At 41.0% G+C, this 25,020-nt stretch overlaps 3 protein-coding genes across 4 annotated transcripts; 1 reads left to right on the top strand and 2 right to left on the bottom strand.

The window, feature by feature from the left end:
- Positions 1–744: 744 nt before the first annotated feature.
- paics (phosphoribosylaminoimidazole carboxylase, phosphoribosylaminoimidazole succinocarboxamide synthetase) lies at positions 745–12,708 on the bottom strand. The gene is made up of 15 exons (XM_084922054.1): positions 12,284–12,708; positions 11,550–12,047; positions 11,411–11,470; positions 10,706–11,317; positions 9,970–10,047; positions 9,544–9,707; positions 4,017–4,056; positions 3,739–3,936; positions 2,553–2,731; positions 2,287–2,466; positions 2,061–2,174; positions 1,889–1,972; positions 1,507–1,687; positions 1,262–1,420; positions 745–1,041 (listed from the first exon to the last, which is right to left on the bottom strand). Exons 1-15 carry the CDS (start codon positions 12,651–12,653, stop codon positions 875–877), a joined length of 3,084 nt encoding a protein of 1,027 aa, XP_084778180.1. The 5' UTR covers positions 12,654–12,708; the 3' UTR covers positions 745–874.
- Positions 4,258–19,544, top strand: ppat (phosphoribosyl pyrophosphate amidotransferase). 2 transcript variants are annotated; one of them, XM_084922058.1, is made up of 11 exons: positions 4,258–4,837; positions 13,145–13,211; positions 13,531–13,737; positions 15,841–15,953; positions 16,047–16,192; positions 16,418–16,490; positions 17,072–17,223; positions 17,307–17,434; positions 17,529–17,750; positions 18,662–18,782; positions 18,865–19,544. In XM_084922058.1, exons 1-11 carry the CDS (start codon positions 4,710–4,712, stop codon positions 19,035–19,037), a joined length of 1,530 nt encoding a protein of 509 aa, XP_084778184.1. In that variant the 5' UTR covers positions 4,258–4,709; the 3' UTR covers positions 19,038–19,544. The 2 variants fall into 2 exon arrangements, with proteins under 2 accessions (XP_084778184.1, XP_084778182.1); XM_084922056.1 differs by having other exon boundaries at positions 16,415–16,490.
- Positions 19,388–25,013, bottom strand: hjurp (Holliday junction recognition protein). Its single transcript, XM_084922055.1, has 9 exons — positions 24,700–25,013; positions 24,535–24,598; positions 23,027–23,082; positions 22,900–22,933; positions 22,776–22,801; positions 22,651–22,699; positions 20,551–22,080; positions 19,879–19,921; positions 19,388–19,793 (listed from the first exon to the last, which is right to left on the bottom strand). The coding sequence occupies exons 1-9, from the start codon at positions 24,775–24,777 to the stop codon at positions 19,781–19,783; spliced, it is 1,893 nt and encodes a 630-aa protein (XP_084778181.1). The 5' UTR covers positions 24,778–25,013; the 3' UTR covers positions 19,388–19,780.
- Positions 25,014–25,020: the final 7 nt, after the last annotated feature.

Here is a 25,020-nt window from a genome sequence, read left to right as displayed (position 1 = left end):
TAGTTCTGCTTGGGATATATGACCACTCTTATTGGCTGGATTGGTAGAGTTTATTTCCTGGCACTAACCCAGCCTTTAAGCGTAGTCCGCACATTTTTAGTAGAGGAGAGGTCAGGGATTTGGGAAGGCCATTGCGACAGTTTAATATTGGCTTGCTTCATCTATTATTTGAACAGCTTTAATGTGTATTTGGGGTCATTGCCCTGTCGGAACATCCAATTGGGTCCAAGTTTTAACCACAGATGTTAAATATAGCTGATGTTGAATTTTGAGGTAGTCCATCATTCCATCTCTTTTGTGCAATGTGCCAGTATTGCTGGCAGCAAAACAGCCCCAGAGCATGACAGTACCACCACGACACACAACAGTTGGTACAGTGTTACACTTGAAAGCCAAACGGTGACAACAATGTGAAGTGTTCTAATAAGGAGTTAACAGGCCTTGGCATTTTCAACTTAAGACATCGTAGAACCTTCAACTCCATTTTTTAAAAATACATGCATACACTCACTCATATCTGTATACATGTATGTAGGTGAGCCAGTATGTATAATTTAGAACCTGGGTAATTATCTCAAAGCTCTGCACCTTTTTTTTTTTTAAATCATTAAGGACATATGAAGTGCACTCATTACAACCTTGGAAAAACAAAAGTTCAAAGAAATCATGAAAACCTCCAAACTATCATGGGATTCATAAATATGAGTATAAACTCATAAAAATGAGTCGTAAAGAAAGAAAATGCACAGAAATACATATAGGCTTTAATCATTTGTCTCTTAATGGAATGATATGTGTGACAAACAACTACATTTAATGGGTTTTTAATAGTAAACAAAGACAGTGTGTTAAAGTGTGAAGCACGCTGGGCTCTTCAGAGGCTGCAGGCCTGTAACTTCTTGTCAGCCAGCTTGAGAGACACCCAGGTGTTGAGCATTGATGCCCTCAGTTTGCACCACACCAGGTGGTCACTCAACCCGAAGATCTGCGCTGCAAACTGGGCAGAAGCTTCTGGAGACAATATTGTGGAGCAGCCAAGACCTGCAGGACAAATAAAGTAGAGAAAGACTTGGTTACCATAAGGGGGAAAAAATTAAAACCGTATGTATGATTCACACTGCACATGTATATATTGCTGCAGAAACAATGCACCCACCCCTTCTTCTCCAACATGTTTACACTGAGTAGGAGATCATCTGTATCTCATTGTACATCTGTATAGTGACAATAAAGGCATTCTATTCTAAAGAGCTCTTCTCACCACTTGGCATGCGGAGGGATGACCATACATCTTGTGATCCCCAGTCTGGAGTGAGAGGAGGGCAGTTGATAACAGGGTAAGCCGTGTTACCAGACATCACTGGGCCGAGGCCGTTACTTCTCCCAGCCACAGCCACGAATACAGTGGGTATCCCATCACCTGCAAAAATGCATAGAGAAATTATCACATTATCAAGAATCCCTAGATCAGTTTAAAGATGGAATTATGTCAATATTAAAGCACACCTTCATATTCAGCCTTGATTCGGAGTGTCTCATCTGGACCCTTGTGTGCCGAGGTGACTCTGAGGACGCAGGGGATCCCGTAGGAGGTGCACGCCTTTCTTATCTTCTCACAATGGGCCATGTCTGAGGTGGAACCCATTAAAACCACCACCCTGCTGCTTGCCTGGGGCTTCAGCAGCAACTGTAGATGCACAGAAACCATTGAATCATCAGTTTATTTCAGTTTTTGACTGCTCAAAAGAAAAATTGTACTCGTTTTTTCCTGAATTACATAAAAAGCAGCTGCAGGCTTTTGTGATGTTAAACAATGTCTGTTGGTTAAGATATTCAAAGCAAAATACTCCTACAAGATAAAGAATAATTTAGAGTTTGTTTGCTGTACCTTGACCCTTTCAGAGACCCACTCAAAATTCCTCTTCACCATCTGCATTGCCTCTGGGGTAACCTCCTTCAGGTCTCTGTACACCTACAAAGGGGAAGAAAAAAAAAAAAACAGTTTAAGGCTTTTATCTTTTTTTCCTCATATCAGCATGAAAATAAAGTCAATGCATGACCTGTTTATCTTTCTGCTGGCTCCGATCTCCAGCTGGCCAAAGCCTCCATGAATCATTATCGATCACGTCAGCGAGCACAATCTCTTGAGTTTTCACATTGACACCAAATTCAATCTATAAGCAAAGAAAAAAAGTCCTTAGTTGTAGTTCTGCTGTAGGTACAGAAGAAAAGTGATTGCACCAAGATATGAAATTAACCAGCAGGGGGAGGTGCTGCACAGCCTACCTTCATGTCCACCAGGGTGCAGTTCTGAGTGGCCCAGGCCTTCTCCAGAATCTCAAAAATGGCCACAGTGCTGCGATTCATTATGTCCACCTCACACTGACCAATAGTGAGCCCAGCCAGACAGAATTTGGCCTCCAGCAGCTGCTCCTCTGACCACTGAGGATCATTGTTGGCATCATCCTAAAAACAATCATTGATGAGTTTGCATGCAACACTCACAGACTGAAAATGCATCGAGAGAATCACTGCACGCCTGGAAGACTCACTTTAAAGAACATCTCCATCTTTAGAGGAGAAAAGCGGTAGCCCTCTTTGACTCCTGGATTCCTCTTGAGGAAAGATCCAGTTGCCACTCTGCGACATACCCACTCAATGGGTATCATCTCACAGTGCGCTGCAATGAACGCCGTGTCCGAGTGCTGCTTAACAAAAGCTGTCTTAATGCCTGGGGGGGGGAAGGGTGGATGTTAGGGCAACCTCAAACTAATGGACAAATTTCAATATGTGCAACCATGTCAGATTAGAAAAACATAGATTTTATTTAATTTTTTATACACTGGCACACAGATGGCTCTTCAAGTTACCATGATTTAAACCTATATTTGATTAGGGTCAAGTGGATGGGATGTGGTTGGTTGGATCTGGTTAATTCTAAGTGGAAACACATCAAGTCACAAGGCAGCCATTACTACAGCTTGACTGACCTACGCGTCACACACAAGATGGTTACAGTTAGCCAATTGCTTATAAATTAAAGTCATATGGAAAGTAATTTTGGGATCATGTAAATCTTGCATGCCCTTCACATTTAAGTATTTTTGCAAGATTGTCATTTCTGTTCAATTCACCCCCCCCAATCCATGAAACACAACATAAAATTCAGTTCTTAGTGGATTGTCATTCAGAAGGTTAAGAAAAAGAAGAAGTCATTTTTAAAAAGTTGCAAAAATGAGAAGAACCGAACTGCTTCCCATGTGTGGAAAACTGATTACCATGTACTTCTGAGATATTTAAATAAATCCAATGGCATTTCAGAAGAATCCTGCAAACTGAATAAGTGAGCCAGGGCTCTGACAAAGTGTGACAAACGTTTTATATTTTCTTAACATTTAAGCCCCCACATTAACTGAAAAGATCAATGAGTCCAAAGTTTGTTTTTTTCCAGTAAACTCTACTGAATCAATTTACCTTTGATAGTCTGTTGCTCACAAAACCTTCTGCAGAAACAATGTGCCTAGATACTGGCCAAGTGTAAGGGACTTTTTTTATGAAAAAAAAAAGAGAGCTGCAATAATTATACACATGTGCTTTAATGCGCCTACATTACCAAACATCGGTTGTCTCCATGTGGGAAAGTTGCTTCAGGGTGAGTTTGACAGAACTGCCCCAACCCACTCAGACTGCAGAATACTGTCCCCCCCCCCCCACTACAAACATTCAATAAGTCCTCACCAGACTCCTGCAGCAGCTGGAACACGCAGCTCGTAGTTTTGTTGGCAATGGCAGCTTTGCCCTCCATCTGATCTTTCCTCACGGCATTCCCAGCCGTGATCTGGTCTTTAGACTGGACTAGAACCAGTCCCGGCTGGTCCAAGAGCTCGAAAATCTGTTTTGTCTTGCCCTCATTGAGCTTTTGGCCGACTTTCAACTCTGAAAAAAAAAAGAGGAAAAAGTTAAAACACGCACATCTAACTTAAGCGCTAACGTGTGTATTAAGGATCGTGCAGTACCTGGGGTGGATTCCATGGCGCTCGTCGATCCTGAACAGTCCTAAAAGACAAATCACAAAACACGCCAGTTAACTTATTGAGAAGCAGAAGGTGTGCAGGCAGCCGGGGAGGGGAAGTGGGCCGTGTCATACTTGCGCCGGGAGCCAATCACAGTTCTCAACTCATCTAAACAACCAATCACAGCGGCGCATCTGTTACCACGTGAAAGGGAAGCGCTCAAACGTCAAGACAAGACGTATAAAAAAAAGAAAAAAAAAAACTTTTGGAGGTTTTTCTACCAAAGTTCATCCTTTTACTCTTTGATGAGAAGGTTGTCTTATCAAAAGCTCCAACAGGACTAAATAGTGTGGTTTTTGACCTAATCGATTAATTTGATTAGAATTATTCGTAAAATTCTACGTACTTCATTTAATTCGTTATGATTTTAGTTATGGCGGACCGGTTGTTAGGTTAAAACGTGTCTAGTTTGATTTAACTCTGTTACTCGTGATTTCATGCCCAATTCAGCAGTGTCAGCTGAGTTTGGTATGTTTTAACAAACCACGTTGTATCGCTGCAAGCACGTGTTTGGTCACGAACGTGTATCAGGCAAGCGCGCATACAAGCACGCGCGCGCACGGTAATTGCTCACAGACAACTAGGCGCGAGACTAAACCGCAGTTTACACGAGAGGCATCGGCGACAGGCGAGCCCATGGAGTTCGAGGAGTCGGGAATTGGAGAGGAGTGCGGAGTCTTTGGGTGTGTCGCTGCGGGAGAGTGGCCCACACAGCTGGAGGTGGCTCAGGTCTTAACTTTGGGGTTGGTGGCGTTACAGCACAGGTAAGTAACGGAAAACCAGTTACTCCAAAATTGGTAACGACTGAAAAGTTACCACACTAGTTAATGACGTCCGAGCTTTGCATTTTAGATGAAATGTTTGGTTTAAATTTGAATCTGACCCAAACTTGAGCAAGAAAAACAAAAATGCAAATGCAAGATGTGAATTTTTGCAGAAAGCAACCTCATGCATCTACAGTATTGTGCAAAAATATTGACCCCCGCCCCCCCATTCTTTATATTTTGCAGAGAAATTAGAAAAAAGCGGTAGCGACTTTTTAAATATGCACAGAAATAGGCTGTATAAGACAAAAACTGAGTTTTTACTACTCTAAAGAGCATCAAAGCAAATATTAGTATGACAACCTTTATTCTTCAACACAACCTGAATTCTCTCACGGAAACTTTCTTGTAACTTCTGTAAGTAGCCTTCGACACTAGTTCTCCTGGCTTGTTGAAGGACATTCAAAGTTTGTCTTTGGATGTTTGTTTCCTTGTTCTGTTTTCTGTCAGTCTGTCAATTCTGCCATCCCACATTGCTTTAAAAATGTTGAGGCTGGGCTCTGGAGAGGCCAATCCATGACTGACCATGTTTCATTGTGTGTTCTTTCTGTCCAGGTATGCCTTTCCTGCATTGGCAGTGTGTTTGGAATCACTGCTGTGCTGAAAAATGAGGCATCAATCAGATGCTTCCTCGCCATGCTAGATCAAAATCTGTCAGTATTTTCTTTATTATAATTGAATCAGAGGCAAAGCAACCATGATAGTACCTCCACTGTGTTTTAAAGATGGCTCTCTATTTTACCTCTTGCTTTTTGAACACACTGATGGCAGTTTGAACCAACAATTGAATATTAATTAATCACATCACTGTCGCCACTGATTTTTCAGTCCAGTTCTTGTGTTATTTGGCATACCTCAGCTTTTCCTCCACGCTCCCCCTCCTTAAGAATGACGTCTTTACAGACACCCTCTCACTGACCACGATTTCTGATCGGGATTCAGTGAGCAGTACATGAAGCAGCTGAAGAACCAAATCCATCTCTTAGGTCCTTTGACAGTCCACCCCCCCACCCATTTCTTGTTCTTTGACATGGGTCATGGGTCAAACATTTGAAAAATGAAAATAATGAAGAGTGAAAAATGCTCAGTGACAAGGTCTACACTGAAAATGAGTGAAAGAGCAGTCAATGTCTAGAGAAAACTATAAAAAAAACCTTATGTATGTGTAAATACATTACTAAGGCAAGAATAAAAGCGAGCTTTGCATATTTCCTAAGGTTGAACTATATACATGTGTATAAGTTTTGGTTCAACACTGTGGACAACAAAAAAAAATCACTTTGTATAAAACCAAAAAACATATGTATGAATTTGTTGTTCCAGTATTGGAGAGTACTCAGCCATTTGATTGCTATACCATAATTTAACTGTATTTAATCCCTAATGTTTTGTAATAATTCTTGCAGTGTTATTTGTTTTCAAAATGGAACATTCCCTTAGCTATCTATATTAGAAGGACATGTTATTCTTAAGAGGATCCCAGGCAAGGATTGCTGTGTTAAGTGTAAAGAGCCGCAGCCACACCATGGTTCTCTACAATGTTCTGGCAACCAAGTAGGGCTGCACGATTAATCGTTAGAAAATCGCGATCTCATTCATACTTATGTGCGATCTCATTTCCAAATGACAACGATTTAAAAAAAAAAAAAAAAAAAAAAAAAGACGACGACGATTGTACCGCATTTTGATCCGGGACGTAATCTGCAGGAAAACAAGCGCTCACTCTTCCTGCTCAACAAATGACAAGGGCGGAGCCTTATACCACGTGATACAGAAGCTGGCTGCTAAAATTGGCAGGGAAAAAACAACGGAGAGCACGTCAGGGATGATGAGAAAGTGACAGGAGAAAATCCGTCCCGGTCAACCACCCAAACATCAATAACGGGAACCTTATACAGCGCTTCCCTGTACACGTCGAACTCCCGCAGGCACAAAGAAATTAGGGAGGCTATTACTTATTACCTGACCAAAGATATGGCTCCCATCAACACTGTGCAAAACGAGGGATTTAGGAAAATGATCAACATCCTAGACAAACGCTACACAGTGCCCTCCCGCAACTATTTTTCTATTGTTGCACTACCTGCTCTATACACGCAGTGTCGAGCAACGGTGGAGACGTAATTTCAAGCAGTACAACATTTTGCGGCAACGACAAAATGTGAGACATTTGTTGTTTTTATGTTTATTTATTGTTTTTATGTTCAGTCTCAACTGTTACGAAGTTGATGTGCAGTTAATAAGCGCAATAAATATTTATACTGGAAAAGAAAATCGTGAGAGAATCGTGATCTCAATTCTAAGCAAAAAAATCGTGATTCTCATTTTATGCAAAATCGTGCAGCCCTACAACCAAGCACTCAACTCTTTCTGAGTGGGCATTGGATTACTTCATATAAAAGCACCAAATATGCCACATGCTTCTTTGCACACTAACTTTCTTTTTGGGATAACCAGCTTTTTTTGGTGGTTATGACAAAGTGCTATATATTTCTGAATGCAGCCAGGTCATCCACTTGCTCAGCGCAGTAAAGTGCCTTCCTGATTCAGCGGAGGTGAATGTTATAATAAACAACAATCTTAAACTCCGCTGCAAAACCTGTATTTCTACAGGTTCTGTCCTGGGACTGAATGGGTAGTAAAGCCTGAACACGGGTAGGACTATTTCTGGATATTCATCTACCACAGAATCAATTTTTCCAATAAGCAGGGTTTTCTCCAGTTTCTACTATGTCAGTAGACCATTTTGCTGAAATGCTTTGCAAGCTGTGCGAAAAACATCAATCACTTACTTGGGTGGTTGCCTGATTTGTGGCACTGTGATCTACCACAATGGTAGATGCCTTCTCAAAAAGGCTTTGGAAAGCATCATTAGTTTTGCCTTTTTTGCCTCAGTGTGGGATTCAGCAGACAGCCTGCATACCAGAGTTGGTTTGTGATGTTCTTTGGAGAGAAATATTGAGACATTGTAGCTCTCCAAACTGATCTCCTGCATCCTGACAGTTTGTTCTACATCATAGGACTGGCGTAATTCAGGCTGTCTTTAGCCATTTTTGAAAGGCTGTCTTACCTTCTGCCTTGTGTTTAAGAAGTTGGCACAGGTTTCTGATATTACCAAGCATGACCTCTTGAAGCTCAATGTTCTCGGGCTAAATACTTGAAGCATACATTCTTAAGCAATGAAGGCCTTGCTTTCTTCTGTTCTTCTTGAGCACAAACTGAGCAAAAGACTACTCAATAGCTTTTCTCTTTTTTTGTACAATTTTTGCGTCTACACTCATAAAAGCCAGATTTGATTTCCTAGCAGGTAGCATTTTTTTGTTTTCTCATCGACTCTGGTACAGTGGAAACACAAAACACCTTTTAAAGTGTCACTGTAGTTAGCAACATTTTATCAAGCAGCTTTTCTGAAAACATATATGATTGCCACATTATTGGTTCTGATGAAATATTCGATACAGTTGTTGAGACCATGCTAGTTTTAAGTTACTGAGTTGAAGGCAACTGGACTTCTTTTTTTGGTTCATGAAGCTGTCCCACATAGAATTCACACTTAGGTCTTGTGACCGAAATAACCCATCCATTTAGTCACATGTCAGCTCAACTGATGTGACCCTTAACGACTTGCATAGAAACCGGGTGGGTCAACGATCCTCAGGCCACCCTCCAAGGGCACAACCCCACTAAGGGTTAAAATACTTGGGACAGTTTTTGGAACTGAAAAAGCTTCACACATGAGAGGGGAAATGTCTTCAAGAACCAAAAAGCCTGGTTTCCTTCATCTAGCTTGCAATTTAATATATTATTCTTTTTCTCCCAATTTCATTGAATTTAGAAAGCCAACCCAACAACCTCCGGTTAACAGATTGCACAGCGCAGAAGAGCTAGCTCATCAGGACAGGGCTGTTTACACCTACAGGCCAGTGGCCACTCTTTCAGTGACGATGTGCACATCCTGGTTTGAGTGGCGAGCCGTTATGTGAAAAGGGGATGACATCTTTGAACTATTGTTCATCATCTTAGAGTGATGTGATTGCAGCCAGTTCTTAACACTGTCTAAATGGTACTCATGCTACCAATGGTCATGACAGTTTGCATACTAACGACCATGAAACTGAATTTGTGGCTCATTGTTAGTCAATGGTGCTGGTTTCGGTTGTTATGCAGCTATACCGTTCAAGTACTGTACTGTAAAGTTGTGGAAAACTGCAGTCAGCCGATACTGAAGAAGTCACCTCAATAAGCGATGAAACATTTCCATTGAAAATGCTGTGACCAGATGAAGAAAATCAACTTTCTGGGATTTTCTGACATGGATTAGTGAATAACCGTTAAGACATAACAGTTTTCATTCATAAAAGCACAGAGCTGCAGCTTTTGTTTTTTTATGATATATGCATTAATCAATTAATCTTTGTTTTTGCAGTCTGAAATAATCTAAAACCTAAACATGTTGCAATCATAATTTTAATGTTCTGCATTTTTATTTGAAAAATGATTAACTGATTATCACAATGGTCGCCAAATAATCTGTCACTCGATTAATCAAGTAGTTGGGGTAGCTTTTAAAAAGTTGCCACAACAGCTTTTATTATTTCAAAAATACCTCAGTTTTGTAATGGTCACATGAGATCAGTATATGTTACCTGTAATTCTGGCGACGGCGACGGAGCAGGGGTGGCCATTGAACAGACGGAGTTGATCTTTATTATTGGAATATGGTCCTGCTCTTCTTTACACTGGCTGTGGAGTCTTTCAGCAACGAGAGGCCCAATGTTCAGCTTTTTTAGTGGTGTGTGCAGTCCAGGGTCTGGAAATAAGAAGGACAAAGGTTTACATTAACCTACTTTTTAAGTACTACTAGTGTAACATGTAACATGTAACATGTAGCTCCTAGTAGGGTTATGTGAGTTGTGCATTTTATTAGAAGTCACGACCATATCCTTATCCATAATTTAATTATGAAGCGCCATGGCACATCATGGGACTTAACCAGAAATTACAAAAGCTTCAGTCAATTGCGGATGTCACGTGACAGTAAAAGGGATTACAGAAGGAGACATATTTCAGACCTTCATCCACAGCTTTTCTCTTGATTCTTCTGTGTGTTGAAGTAGTATCCTCTCTTTCCACCACACTCTCAGAAGCACCTGCAAAAATATAATATTAAAGGCAGTTACAAAAATACAAATATGCTTTTTTTTTGCTACAAAAGAAAAGAATTGTCTTGGTACTAAACATAGTAAGACTGGCTTAAGACCACCTCGGGACTCCTTTTTAAATAAAATCTTTAAACTATAATAATATATTTTTTATATATATAATAATATATTTTAAAACCAAGTTGGACCAAGTTGTCTACTAATTGGAAAGTTGTTGGTTTGATGTCCGACTTCTCTTGTCTGCACATTGAAGTATCCTTGGGCAACATAATGAAGCTAAAGTTCAGCCGATGCATTGATTGATTTCTAATGAAATGGTTAGAAATCGTTGCATTTTCTATCACATTTGGTAACAGATTCAGTGCCTTGACTTTGCTGGGGCTAATCTTGCGTACATGTGTCATAAACCAAGAAAAGTCTGTTGTTAGCCAGGGAGAACCCTGAACTAAATGTCATCGGTTTGTTTTGTGTATGGGAAATATTTTAAGACATAATGTAAAAAAAAAAAAAAACATTTGTTTTTGGCTGTCCGAGGTGGTCCTGCTTGATTATCTTACTCACGGTAACTGACCACTGAAGAAAGAATTATGTAATCTTTTTCATCTAATTCATGCTGATAATAATAATGATTAAATGATCAGCTCACTCATCAACATGTGTTCTTGATCCAGATAATGCTCCTTAATTTTATGTCGTTTTGACTCATAAGCATTTGATGTAGCCTCGATGGTTACTGATAAGTCCGAATCAGAGGTGCAGGTTTTGTCCTCCACGGCTCCCTCCACAGCTCTCCTCGTGTTTGTCAACTTGCCGTCGACGTGATTTTTCTCATCACAGTTGTCAGATGTAGTAAGTCCGCCTGAATCTGCAGACTCGGCTGCTCCTGTGTCTCGCAGAGAGTCGTTAGCCGTGCGATTCATAATGGAGTCCACTTCCTCATAGAACCTCATGAGGCGTCTCGGGTCAGCTTCGTCAGTCTTGCCCCTTTGAAGGGACCTGTAGAGATACTTGAGGTTCTTGTACTTTGTGTGGCACTGTTTCCAGTCACGTTCAATGCCTTGTTGCATTAACCTGTTCGAGATCTGGACAAAGATGTCCCTCTTTCTGGTTGAGCTCTCCAGCTGCCTGCGTATGCGCTCATCCGACCAGACTTGGATCAGGGCTCGCACCTCTTGGTCGCTCCAGTTTCGACCCGTGTCCGACACTGTGACTACTTGGAACTGGTCAGAGCTGGAGTCTGTGTGTGCTAGATGGGCGTCTGGGATAAAAGAAGAACAGATACGGAAGGAAAAGTTTAATAATGCTGCTAAACTCCACGGTTGATTTGGCAGATTTTTCTTTTTCGGCATACCTGCACTTCTCCATTTTACTTCCATTTCTCCATCCATGTCGTAATCGTCACTGTTGTCATCTTAAATGATAAATACATAAGAAAATTATTTTCACGAAGCCTTAAATCTAAAAAAACTGCTTGCAAACTTGATGCTTACCATCATCAATTTCGATGACCACCTCACTCTCAGAGCCCGTTATCTGCCCTGTGTGGCCTGCTGGCGTTTGTAGCCTCCCTGCTTCCATTTCACCATCATACAGTCTCTTCTGCATTTCCCTGGTCCCATTTTCCAGTCCTTTGTCCAGTAGAATGGCCTCCACTTCATCAAAAAACTTCATGTATTTCCCCGGGCTTCCTGCACTGCTGCCTCCCGCAGCGTGTGCACTTTTTGCAGTCTTATAGTCATATTTCAAATTCTTGTATTTTGTACGGCATTGTTTCCAGTTCCGTATCACCCCAAAGTTTCTCTGCATTTGACGAGCCATCTCTTGGAATATGGATTTGTTGCGCAGCGTGCATTTCAAACGTTCCCGAATGTTGCGGTCAGCCCAGACGCACAGCAGCGCTCTAACCTCGTCATCCGTCCAGTGGCGGCCTCCCTCTTCAGCCACATTAGTAGAGTAAGAAACAGCCGAATGAAATCGAGTCTTCATTCCTGTGCACACATGAAAACATTGTAAATTTTGGCTAAATGTTGATTTGGAAAAAACCCAAAGAAGAACAAGATGACTTTTATGTCCTTGAATTAGTTTTTAGCACAAGCAAGCTAAGAATAGTTTTAACTGGCGTGTCTGTTTATCCTTGGATGCCAGTTTTTGTTTTGTTTTTTCCCAAGGCGGAAAAAGTCATGTTGTTATCATCAATAGTACAGTTGGTGTTGAACATGTTTACCTTCCTGGACTGGGTAGATTCTTCTTTGATTATCTACATCTTCTTCCTCCCATGGCCTTTCAAGCGGCCTTTCTTCCACTCCTTGGCTGTAGTTTGCCGATGTGCCTGCGTCAGCCTTCCTGCTCTGAAGTCTCATGCTTCTGCATTTGGCCTGACACTCCCTCCAGCTGCGCACAACACTGAGCCTCCTCAGACGCTCTGAAATCACCTCAAATGTGCTTCTGCTCTCTACTACGTGCTGAGCTCCAACCTGGTCCCACACTGAGAGTAGAGCCAGCACTTCTGCTTCCCCCCACTGCCTCTCCACTGAGCCTTTTTCCTCCCCCACCTCACTATCACCTCCTCTTTGTCTCTCTGCTCCTCTCTCCATGTTTGAGCTGACCTGGAAACGCTTTCTTTTCCCCCAGCCTGTCTGTCTCTGCTGCCCGGTTCCCTAGGCAACCAGGCGGTTAAGCCTGAAAGCAACGCCTTCATGCTGAAAAGCAGCCTCACCACTGGCTTAAGCTGTGTGCTGAGGGGGCGGGACTAAGTGTAATCTGAGAAGCAGCTTGGTAATGGATTGAAACTGCAGCAAGGCGACTCTCCATATATGGCAGCCTCACCGCAGGGAAGCAAATCTGCTTTTTCCTTTTTTGGGGGGGGATTTTGTTTCTGCTCCATTTGGCCCTCGTTAAACCAGTTTTGATTTGCCTCAAGGCAACCGTAACTGACTCAAGTGTATTCTTGCAGAGAAGAAACAGAAATCATTCATGCAAAAAAACACACTTCCCACTAATACATGAAAATTTACACTGTAATGTTGTGTGTTTGTTTGTGTGTGTGTGTGTGTGTGTGTGTGTGTGTGTGTGTGTGTCTACTCAGGGGGCAGGAAAGTGCTGGGATTGTCACAAGTAATGGAGCCAGTCCACCCACGTACACAGCACACAAGGTAACACTGAATCATGATCAGAAGCTTCTTGTATGATAAAACAGAAGCACAGTTTAACCCAGCATCTCAAAAACAGACCCAGGACGTATTTGGGTTGCGTCCTGAATATATTTCCATTTGGCACAGTTACATCAAAACAACCCAGCTGGTCAGAATCACACTGAGCACTTTAATGTTTGGCCTTTACAGACTTGTTTTAAAGCCTTCAGACATCCTCATTGTTTGCTAATTTTCTGCTTTTTAACATCACTTTCTATTTATTTTAAAATATTTTTGCGCAAGTTAAAACCTTCACAGAGCAATGTTGTCATTTTTTTAGGGAATGGGATTAGTGAGCACCGCTTTTTCACCAGAGGCTCTCACTAAACTGCGCTATGGTAACCTCGGCATTTGCCACACACGCTATTCAACCACTGGGATCTCAGAGCTGCAGAACTGCCAGCCCTTTGTGGTGGATACACTGCATGGCAAGATTGCTGTAGCACACAATGGAGAGCTGGTTAATGCCCATGCCCTGCGGAAAAAGGTGAGGAGGGGGCTCTGCTTGTCCACGCTGAATGTTGCGCATATCAATGTGACATAAAAATAATGAACTGAACACACAGACACAGATTTTCTTTCTGCTGAAATATTTGCTATATCCAATCTTAACAAAGGTTATGGGCTGGATGGCAACACTTTCACATACCAGAGCTGCATCCATCATCCAGTCAAAGGATTTGTTTGACTATTAAGTGCTTTGCGCTCTCAAAAGAATTTGTATCTGCAGTTAATGCTTGCATTAATGAGATACAAAATGAATAGCTTTTTAAAATGTATATCTCTTAAGAACATTTCAGGCTGAAAATCTCCAAAAAAACCAAAACAAAAAACAATCTATAAAATGTAAGCTATATGAAACTGATTTTGCCCCAGGGTGGCTGTGGCTACAATGTAGCTTGCCATCACCAGTGTGTGAATGTGTGTGTGAATGGGTGGATGACTGGTTGTGTAAAGCGCTTTTGGGTCCTTAGGGACTAGTAAAGCGCTATACAAATACAGGCCATTTACCATAATTTAACAAATGTGTTCCCATCCTGTCTTTTTCTCACCTTTCTCAGCAACCTCTCTTCCAATCTGAGGCTAAAATACACAGGAAGTTTTGATTATATTTATGAGAATGTGCACTGAGTGAGAATTCCACACATGATTTGCCATGAAAAATCTGTACCAAATCATTAACTGCTCTCATAAACTTCGCTCCAAATTTCAAAAGTCAGAACGCTCAAACAGGCTTTTTGAAGTTCTGCCATCACTCTGATGGTTCAGTAAATCGATTACATTTACCTTGTCAAAGGTGACTTGAGACACTTACTCATGCTGGTTGTATAAGTGGATCTTGAGAAAGCTGTATTACCATAATCTGCTCGTTCGACACTGCCATTTCTATGATTATGCTTTCATACAAACCTGCACATTCACTGAGTGCATATTTATAACTGTCCTCTTTTTTTTTTTTTTTTTTTTTTTTTTTTTCTTTAAAGGAATCTTATGACAATCTATGCACTTTATATTATATATCTAGTCGACCAATTACGATGAATTAATAAGAATTTTTTTAACGCAGACCTTGTCAGCTGGATTTGGTTTTTAACCAATTATACATAACTAACCTTTCAGAAGGAAATTTAAAGCTTTACATCAAATAAGTCCTATTCTTTAGGTAAATTTAGACTGCCTCCCCTTTTCCTAACAAGAAGTCAGTATCTCTATTCATAAGTGGCACTGAAACATGCTCAGTCCAGCTGGATCACATCAACGTCCCTTCTCGAGTGCACTTTGTGATCACTAACAAAAATCTGTGTGTCATGTATATGTTTTTTTTTTTTTTTTTTTTTAAGACAAGCCAGACCTTTTTATGGAATATACGTACTACCTATTGAACTGGACGGTGAAATAGATCATCAATAGACCAATGGATTAACTTCATACTCTTAGTTGTCCTTTATGCTCAGCAGCCATCTTGGAAACTGCTTCAGGTGATTATGTGGACAATTATTTTAAAGTGATTTTAGTTGATAACATTCAGTTGGCAAGTAAAGGTCACGGTTTCATTTCCAGCCAGAGACACAAATCCTCTTTGTGCATCAAGAAAGTCATCCGGCATAAAACTCTGCCAACTTAAACATGTGGCCAACCTCTTGTGACAAGCCAGAATCTTAAAGTAGCTTTATCTGATCTGAAAAACCCATAAATTTCATTTTGATGGCCGCTGAGACGTAAAAGCAGGACTGATTTAGAAAAAAATGTAAAAAACAAAAACGCAAAACACTTTTCTCCAGAGTCCTGACTCACATTATAGATGCAATAATTGAAGGAAAAACAATAAGTAGACTTATGTATATCTTTGTGTCATTATATAGCAGTTGTGCCAAAGCGCAGTTAAAACTATCATGAACATCAGGCGAGTCTAGACGTCAGTGCAACAACATGATTGGCCTGTGTCTCTTTCCCAGCGTGGCTGTTGAGTGGCTCTTTGAGGGCAGGGGTGTGACAACCATTTTCATTATAAAATTTTCCAAAGACTGCTATTTCCACAGAAAATAACATTATTCCATAATTAATCAGTCACTATAAATGTGCCTTGTAGGTGATGCGCCATGGTGTCGGCCTCTCCACCAGCTCAGACAGCGAGCTCATCACCCAGCTGCTGGCACTGACTCCACCTATGGAGGAGCTAGACTCACCTGACTGGGTTGCCAGGTGACTGTTGTGACCTAATGATACATAAGCATAAATATTTTTGCTTTACATTACTTTAATACTGTTTTTATTTGTTTATTTTTTTTGTTGTAGAATTAAAAACCTCATGACTGAAACGCCAACATCATACTCGCTGCTGGTCATGTTCAAAGATGTAATCTACGCAGTGCGTGACCCTTATGGAAATAGGCCACTGTGCATTGGGCAGCTCGTTCCCATCTCTAAACTGCACAATCCAGGTATCTACACAGTTGTTGCATGTGACCGTTGCATCAGAATTAGTGCAACTGCAGAACACAGGCATGTTTGCTCTCAAAAGACTAGCTTTACTGATAAAGAGGACGCCTCACCAGAGGTCAATGGTTGCAGCAGAGCTTTTGGCCCTTTTGATTTTGTCAGAGGTCAGATGTGTAAGCTGGTGAATGATTAACTTGATTCTTGTTTTTTTTTTTTTTTTTAAGCAGGCGCTCAAGAGGAAGACACTGAGGGGTGGGTTGTGTCATCAGAGTCGTGCAGCTTCCAGTCGATTGGTGCCAAGTAAGCATTTGTTACCTTTGCAAAAGTATTCTTTAGTATAAAAGGAACCGTAATGCCAGGTGTAAATCATTTTTATAACCTTATTTTTTATTTTTCTTTCTTTCCCATAAAGATGGCTTTCGATAACATTCCTGTAACCTAAATGACAAGTTTGGACTAGGGCTGTCAGTGTTAATCACGTTAAAATGACGTTGACGGCAAAACCGCATTAACGCAGCATATCTCCGTTAACAACCGACACGATTAATGCCGACAGCCCTAGTTTTGACACCTTAGTATATTCTAGTAAAGACGTGATTCAATGACCATCATAATAGTTCTGGGGTTTCCCAGGGGTAACGACATAGCTTTTGATGCACACCCATTGCTGTTCGGCTCCGGGTCGCTGCTCGTGCGGCCAGCTACCTAGCCTGATCTGTCTCCCCAATGTAATGTTTGTGTATTTTATGTACGGTCGGCAAGGTCAGTCTCTTAATTGCCCCTTGGGGATAAATTCTTCTGAATCTGAATGTATGAACAGTGAAATGGTGTTCCTTGAGTCCATCCGTTCATTATACTTTTTTGTCGTTATTGATTAACAGGTACTACAGAGAGGTCTTGCCAGGAGAGATAGTCCAGATATCCAGACATGGTGTCAAATCTCTGAGTGTTGTGCCCCGACCTGAGGGAGACCTCCCAGCCTTCTGCATTTTTGAATATGTTTATTTTGCCAGACCAGACTCTATTTTCGAAGGTATGCATATTTATTATGGGTAACACACTGACTGATTACTCATTTCTTAAATGTATTAATACTGAAATATCAATGTACTACAGGGCAGATGGTCTATACTGCCAGACAACGATGTGGGCGGCAGTTGGCCATCGAGTCTCCGACTGATGCAGACGTTGTCAGCACTGTGCCAGAGTCTGCAACCCCTGCTGCTCTGGGCTACGCTGAGCAGGTCTATCTAGTGTGTCTGCTCCACCTCAGTAATGTTATAATATACTGGGTGGACTTACAGTCTCACCAGCTTTTCTTCTGTCTTCTTCTCACAGTCTGGTCTTCCATACATTGAGGTTCTTTGTAAAAACCGCTATGTTGGAAGAACTTTTATCCAGCCAAACACCCGCTTGAGGCAGCTAGGAGTGGCCAAGAAGTTTGGAGCACTGACGGACAACTTTGCTGGGAAACGAGTGGTGCTCATTGATGACTCCATCGTCAGAGGCAACACAATTTCCCCTATTATTAAGCTGCTGAAGGAAGCGGGTGCCAAAGAGGTTCGTTTAATAGCGTTTGGCAATAGTCGTTGATATAGCACACACAACATTTTGGCGGAGTGGCTCAGAAACTGGTTGGTTCGGATTGTCTGATAATTCAGACTGTAAGTAGACTAGAAGCACAGGAAAGTAACATAAAACTGGAGAGATTTTTAATGCCAAAAAGAGGAATAAGTGGAAAAAAAAGCCCATGTGTTTGTCACATTGCGTACTATACTTACATCAGGGGTTCATAGAAAATATTAGGCTCATTAACTGTCAACTCAAAAAAGTGGGCGTAGCACAAGAGCAGTCTGAGACTGTATTTCCAATAAGACAGAAAATTCCCTCCGCACTATGCATGAATTAAAACCCCAAATCCAGGATATCTGGATCCAAATTTTGGGGGTATTTTCTTGAACATCCCAGTTATTATTTCATTGATACGTGTTTATTTTGGAATATCTAATCTTGTAATACTAAAGATAGGAAGTGATTAACTTTTGGATTTTTTTAAACTTTGGGCCAAGCCCCACGTCTGGTAATCCATTTTTATGAAAATCTGTCCCTAATCAGATTTATGGCATGAGTAACATCATATACTCTCATTCATCATTTTAGGGCCTACTAGTCAATCTGATCTGAACCGTAATTCACATTTTAACCAAACATTCCTACAGCACTTTATTGTCTCTTCTTCTATACACATCAAGTGCTTGATGTGTATAGAAGAGATAAATGCTACATTTTTGCCACATTTAGTAAAGGTAAATAATCATTGTCACCTGAATTAACAGAAGATATGTTTTGTTTTGTTATTTCTGACCATTTGAAGAACAAATATTGGTCCTGAAAAGGGGACCTGTGTGTCACCAGAATATAGTCACACACTAACTTTGTGTTTATAGTAACCTAATTATTCTTCTGGACAGGTCCACATCAGGGTGGCTTCTCCACCAATCAGGTTCCCTTGCTACATGGGCATCAACATCCCAACCAAGGAGGAGCTCATTGCCAACAAGCCGGAGTTTCAGGACATTGCTGGTTATATTGGTATTTAAAAACACACTTCTACCATTCATTTCTTTGCCTGATCAGAATAAAAGCTTGTGTTTAATGCTAACGCTGTTTACAGGTGCTGACAGTGTTAAATATCTGACTGTGGAGGGCCTCGTATCTGCTGTCCAGGAGGGTATTGCTTTCCATATTGAAAAGGACAAAATTAATTCCAATAACAAGTCCAACAGGAAAACGGGCCACTGCACTGCCTGTCTGACTGGGAAATATCCAGTGGAGCTGGAGTGGTAACTGCTGCACCAACGGTAGCACTGTGGATGGTGCTGCAAACTTAAAAAAAAAAACAAAAAAAAAAACCCCTGTTCTACATATGGTTTATCTCAACATTGCCAGCCGGAACACTAAGATGTTACACAACTACAGAAGGTTACTTTATTCAGAACCTTAGGAAGCTGAAAGTGATGCTTTTTCTCACCTGTGGTGGCTAAGCTTTTTTCTTTTCCTGTTCCTGGATGTGACTAATTCCAGGTGTGTATTTACCACCCAAGTATGTTTTTGTTTTGCAGCTGCATTTATTTGAAAAGTAGATTTCCACATGTATTCAAAGCATTTATAATGCCAGAAAAAGCGCACACGATAAATGACCAAAACATTAAATCATCTTTATTTCTGTTATTTACTTAGAAAAACTGTTGTTTGGGTTTTGGGCTGTTTTCTCAGATTTGAACAATACAGGAATATGATGTATGAATAATAAACAATAACTACAATGACAACAAGTACTTTTTTTTTTTTTTTTTTTAAATAACTACATTCTCCCATTGACAATTTTATTTCAATAATGAATAGACATCAGAAAAATAGACATCAAACATATTCAAGAATTGATAGAACATAGTATAAAATCTAGCTATAAAATATAAGAACAATTATAATCAATTAAAAATAGTTCAGAGAGATTAATTATTAGCAGGTTTCCATCGCTGAACTAGATGGTCATACATTTCATCGGCCCATCTCCTTGATGATCCCCTTCATCGCCATTTTCTGTATGTGATGGGAAAAGGTGAGTAAGAACACATCAACCCCCAGAGGCCAAAAATATCTTGTACATGGGAATTATTTTAGTCACCTGGGAGAGTAGCCACAGGTCATTTTGCTCTCTAGTGAACTTCCTGTTGAATAAAGCATAACGTAAAGCATAATGATTAGGTAATCAGAAACAAGTCGAGAAAACTATGAAAATCAGATGTGAAGGGACAGACAAACTTCACAGGTGCATTGTTGGTCATTTAGATGAGTAGCTGTCATTTTTGTGTGAGTTGTATGCTACAGTGACCTCTGCTCCACTCAGTGTGAGGAGCACACAAACACACAGGCTCTCTCTCTCTCCAAGTGGAAATTCACTCTGACAAAATACACGTCAATGGACTCTTTACATAGTTGTGATGATTAAACTTGCATAAAATAAGTCTGACTTGTAATTTCAAAACCCAAACTTTAAAGAAATATTGGGGGTTCTCACAAAGTAAGCTGACAATCAGTTTATATATTTGTATCTTCTTTAGTTTGCTTGTGTTGTCTGGGTGACTGGTTCCTTAGAAAGCTGCACCCTAGAAAAAACATGCACAATCATGCATGCATGCACCCAAATTCAGTGGGTGTGTCCTCATAAAAGTCCTCTTCCCAAAATACCTGCCTGCACCTGATATGTTTAGGAGGCATCTTAACTGCACTTTTGTAGCTATGCAAAAATACATAATTTGAGCACTATCACTTGACTTAAGAAAAGGATGAGGCTTACCCATGCCAGAAAAATCCGCTGCAGATTCAGCCTCCACATATTCCTCATGTGCTGGATACTGCTGGCTGCTGAACCTTTGAAACATGTTGTGCTTACTGGAGCTACCACCATGAGGCAGCTCCAGTTCAGACAAAGGGAGACCTTGCCTTAGCATCGCTCTGCTGTGGCGTTTGGACCCTGGGGAGTATGTGCAATACACTTCCCTGAAACGTTTGGACTGTGGATGGCTGCTCCAGTCTAGGTCCCTGTGGCGTTTCCTCAGGACAGACCGGTGTGGTGACAGTGCAAGAGCAGCCAGAGCTGATGAAGAGTGACCTCTGCTGGCCTCAGAGCTTCTAGCACAGAGACGGCATGGAGGGCCATTGAAGAAAGTTGACTTGTTCTGACACACAAACTTGTGGTAAAGTTTCATGAAATCCTCATCAACTTGTTTTGGTGAGCACGAGCCAGGGGATGAAGGCAGGACGGAATCAATGGAGAGGTGTCGTACGAGCCTGCGATGACCCCCTGCTGCTGAGGCTGACTGCGGTGAGTGTGGCAGGAAGGACTGCTGGGAGTTTTGAGAGTAAAGCATCTTCAGTGGCAAAACAGGCCTTTTTGTCGGGGATAACAGAGAGGCCGTGAGTGATCTGGGCCTCATAGGCTCTCTGGAAGTCACAGAATATTCACTGGGGCTTCTGGAAAACAAATGAGGTGATCTTCCCAGGCTGGTCACCACTCTTGCTTTTAGGGGACTCCTGTCCCTAAAGCTCGGCACCTCCTGCCTGACTGGGGAGCCATAGATATCAGGTCTCTGTATTGCAGCAGTGAATTCTGGTGCAAGGATGGAGCTCCCAGCTGTCTCTAATAGAGAAAGACTTGATCTTTCCTCAGAGGCTTTAGCACAAGGTCGTGAAGGACTGAAGCTATAGGCAGAGGCCTGGTCTTCCAGCTGGGTTTGTTTACGAGGGGACAGCTGAGACACAGTGAAAGTCTTGTTTAATGGTATCTCTTTTGGTTTAAAGGACACAGAGGAAGCAGAGAAGTCCATTACAAGGACAGGCTTATGCTGGTGCCTGCTCATAAGGTTTTCCTCCCTATCAGGAGATTGGTGCATTTCGTGCCAGTCTCTAGGACAGGTCACAGTCTGCAAAGGCGTTGTTTTGGTCCTCGTGAATTGCTCTTTCATAGGCCTGCTGGAGCTTTTCTCTGGAAATGCTTTTGTGGTCATCTTCTTTGGTTTGTTGTTTGTGTGTCTAAGTGGGACGACAAAGGTGTTGTTGAGGTTACTTCTATTTGATTGCTGACGCCATCTGCGGTACCTCCTCAGCACAGAATCAGCGGCTGTAGAGACATGCTGCCGATCCCAGGCCCTCTTTATCCGACTAATCATACTTGGATAGAGCTCCACCCAGGAACTGCCATGACTTCTAAGAGACATTTCCAGCTCCTCATCTTGGTCTTCGGGTTGAAGGTCCACATTGGAAAAGTTTCTCTGACTCTCATCCAGTGAGCTCACAGTCAGCTGAGTCACATCACTTCTAGTCATCCCTGTGTGATGCACAAGGGGAAACAAAATTGGGAATTAGACAAATAATATACTCAGTGCTTCTCTTGGATGAACAATCTTTATATATACACACACTAGTGGACAACCCTCTGTTTTATTTGGAAAGTTCATACACTACCAGCTTCCTCACGGGCCAGGTTACCTAACTGGGGTAACCGGATGTACTCCAAATCTTCTATCTTGGACTGCAGTTGGCAATAGTGGTGTTTCTTTTGCTCCGAGGGTTCACTGTGAGCTGGAGGCCCACTCTAATTAACCCTTGCCAAAACTAAGAGCAGAACAAGGATTACCTTTGCCAGCTGCTGTTCAAGGTGTTGGAGTCTAACACTTAAAACTACCACAATGGTCAGCTATTCATTTATCACAAAGTACAGGGAAATCAAAATGTTTGTGGAGGCAAAACTTATTAAATATATTATTTAATAATTAAAGAGAGCGTGTATGTGTAATTTAAGAAAGCAATCACGCATCTCTGTTGTGCATTTCTTTGTTGTCACAAATTTAAGCCAAGACTGGAAAACACTGAAACAAAAGGATTTCCTTTTTCTTACCACTATCTTCCATAGACAGCTGGATGCTGGTATCAGATGACAAGTCCAGCTGTCAAAAATAAGCCATCATTAACTCAAGTTATGCCAGATATTTTGATACAGAAGGTAATTGCAGGTATACTTACCTGAGAGCCTCCTGTGGGGTCCTGTGCTGTGTAAGAAATGTTCAAGTTGTATTAGATGAACTACACAGTGAAGCAAAGAAAAAGATGCATGTTGTCATTTAAACTCTTAATTCTGAGAAATTACCTCTTAGTGACTCCTCTCTGACATCTGTCGAGCTCTGAGGAGAAAATGTGGGTGATTAAATAGTAGTAAACACAGCTTATGGTATTTTGTGTCGTGCATGGCTGCAAAGGTCGTTAGTGACCCAAACCTTCAGTTGCAGTGAGATCACCTTCTTTTTAGATAACGTCATGTAGCTGTCAAGCTCTTGAGGACAGAAAATATACACAATGTGGTCAGACAACAAAAAAAGTGAACATTACAGATTGTCAAATATTAAGCAGTGTTTCAGGTATCAGGCCTTCACCCATTGGACACATAAATACCTATAATTGAAATCTGGTGAAGAAGATCAACAGCTGGAGGACGTAACATTTTCTTCCATTAAATACAATCAAAATCACAAATCATGCAAATTGCATTAACCACTAATATTCTAATTGGAGCTGACAGAAACAGTAAAATGTAACATGTGACATGGCCTTAATGTCTGAATGACATTAAAGGAAAGCTCTGCAGTTGTGCTTCTTTCAAATTATATCCAAACCTTTAATCCAAAATTAAAACAACACTCAAAATTAGATCTGGGAAAACAAATCATCCAGGTTTATGTTTTTTCTGGGATAGACCACCTCAAATCTCTTACTGCTGGTAAAAATCTCACCTTCAACTAATTAAAAATGCAGCAGCAAGGCTTAGCACATAGCATTGCATTACCCCCGTTCCTGGCTCCTCTCTACTGGTTCCCAGTAGATTTGATTTTAAGGTTTTACTGATCACTTTTAAGATATGTTTTGATCTCGTCTCCAAGATACTTTGCAGAAATATTATCTTGTTTGTTGTTCTTCTTTCAGCTGCTCTCTTTAGGGATTGCCACAGCAGATTATCTACCTTCATCTCAGCCAATCTTTCTGCTCTATCACATCAACCCTCTGCATGTCCTCCTTCAACACATCCTCTGTCCAGTATATCCACTATACCTCCTCTGCTCAAACCATCTCAGCCTTGCCTCTTTAAATAATGTCCAAACCACTAAACCAGAGTGTCCCTGTGATGTTCTCATTTCAAATCATGTCCATCCAGGTGACTCCCAGTGACAATCTTAACATCTTCAAATCGGCCACCTCCAGCTGTGCTTCCTGTCTTTTTGTCAGTGTCACCACCTCTAAAGTACACATTGCAAATCTCACTCACCCCAAGATATTTAAACTCATCTACCTTCCTTAACTCTACTCGTTGCATCTTCATCCACACACATTCTATCTTGCTTCTGACTTTTAATCCTCTCCTCTCCTCTCCAGAGCATACCTCCACATTTCCAGGCTACTATTATCTCACTTTATTGTCCTCTCATATCAATGTTTGTTTTCCGTTTTTCACTGTTTCTGAATTTAGCATTCTGCTTTTGCTTGTCTGTCAAACTGCTTTGCAAACTCAAAACACTTTTCAAAGGTTTATAATTAAAGTCTATTGTTTTTATTGTAATAAAAGGCCCTTCAGGCGACTATTGCTGTGAATTAATATAATACTGAACTTCATTATTCCAGAAAGAAAACAAGTCCTGTGATTGATCTAGCTTACAAACGCATCTAATTAGTTAGTTTCCGGTTACCTTTACTAACACAGACGATGTTATTAAAACCTTTCCGGCTTACTTACTTGTGGGGCTTATATCGTCGAGATCAACCTCTGTCCCCGCGTCCTGGTACTGAAGTTTTGAATACTATCAGAAGGAAACAGAGGTTGGTTAATTCTGTTGCTTTCATTTGCAAAACTCGCTGATACTTAGCTTCATGCTAACCGTCCATAGCCTTATTCACACACCTTGTCTATGATTCGATCCAGGGAAAGTTTGAACGTTGAATTGTTGTTTTGCAATTGTGTCTTTATAAGCTCATCCATGTTTGCATATAAATTTTTTTTTTTATCAAAAAGACGACAAAGAAAGAGAACAGCTAAACGAAGAAGAAAAATGGCGCTTTCGATTTTAAAGATTCCACCGTCACAAAATAGTGGAATGTGATTGGACAGTGGACATATGGTGCCTTCCTTGATACTAGGAAATTGCGTTTGTGTCTTTATTGCGTTTAATTTGAAAGACAAAATTAAAATAGAAAACTCCGGGATGTTAGCAGTGATAACACG

The sequence above is a fragment of the Perissodus microlepis genome, chromosome 23 (genome assembly GCF_051167445.1).
Source record: "Perissodus microlepis isolate ML-2025 ecotype Zambia chromosome 23, ASM5116744v1, whole genome shotgun sequence".
Taxonomy (NCBI): Eukaryota; Metazoa; Chordata; class Actinopteri; order Cichliformes; family Cichlidae; genus Perissodus; species Perissodus microlepis.
Note: the sequence above shows the minus strand (reverse complement) of the source record. Positions and strands in the feature narration are given on the sequence as shown.

Bases quoted from the DNA above. Each gene is read 5' to 3' on its own strand.
- ppat (XM_084922056.1), top strand. From the start codon at position 4,710: ATGGAGTTCGAGGAGTCGGGAATTGGAGAGGAGTGCGGAGTCTTTGGG. The intron at 4,838-13,144 runs GTAAGTAACGGA...GTGTCTACTCAG, and splicing joins TTGGTGGCGTTACAGCACAG to GGGGCAGGAAAGTGCTGGGA. The intron at 15,954-16,046 runs GTGACTGTTGTG...TTTTTGTTGTAG, and splicing joins TCACCTGACTGGGTTGCCAG to AATTAAAAACCTCATGACTG.
- paics (XM_084922054.1), bottom strand. From the start codon at position 12,653: ATGGAGAGAGGAGCAGAGAGACAAAGAGGAGGTGATAGTGAGGTGGGG. The intron at 11,318-11,410 runs GTATGCCGAAAA...CTTTTATCCCAG, and splicing joins AGTAAAATGGAGAAGTGCAG to ACGCCCATCTAGCACACACA. The intron at 2,732-3,738 runs GTGAGGACTTAT...TCCCCCCCCCAG, and splicing joins CCAGCTGCTGCAGGAGTCTG to GCATTAAGACAGCTTTTGTT.
- hjurp (XM_084922055.1), bottom strand. From the start codon at position 24,777: ATGGATGAGCTTATAAAGACACAATTGCAAAACAACAATTCAACGTTC. The intron at 22,934-23,026 runs GTTTGGGTCACT...TTTTCTCCTCAG, and splicing joins TGATCTCACTGCAACTGAAG to AGCTCGACAGATGTCAGAGA. The intron at 22,700-22,775 runs GTAAGTATACCT...TATTTTTGACAG, and splicing joins ACCCCACAGGAGGCTCTCAG to CTGGACTTGTCATCTGATAC.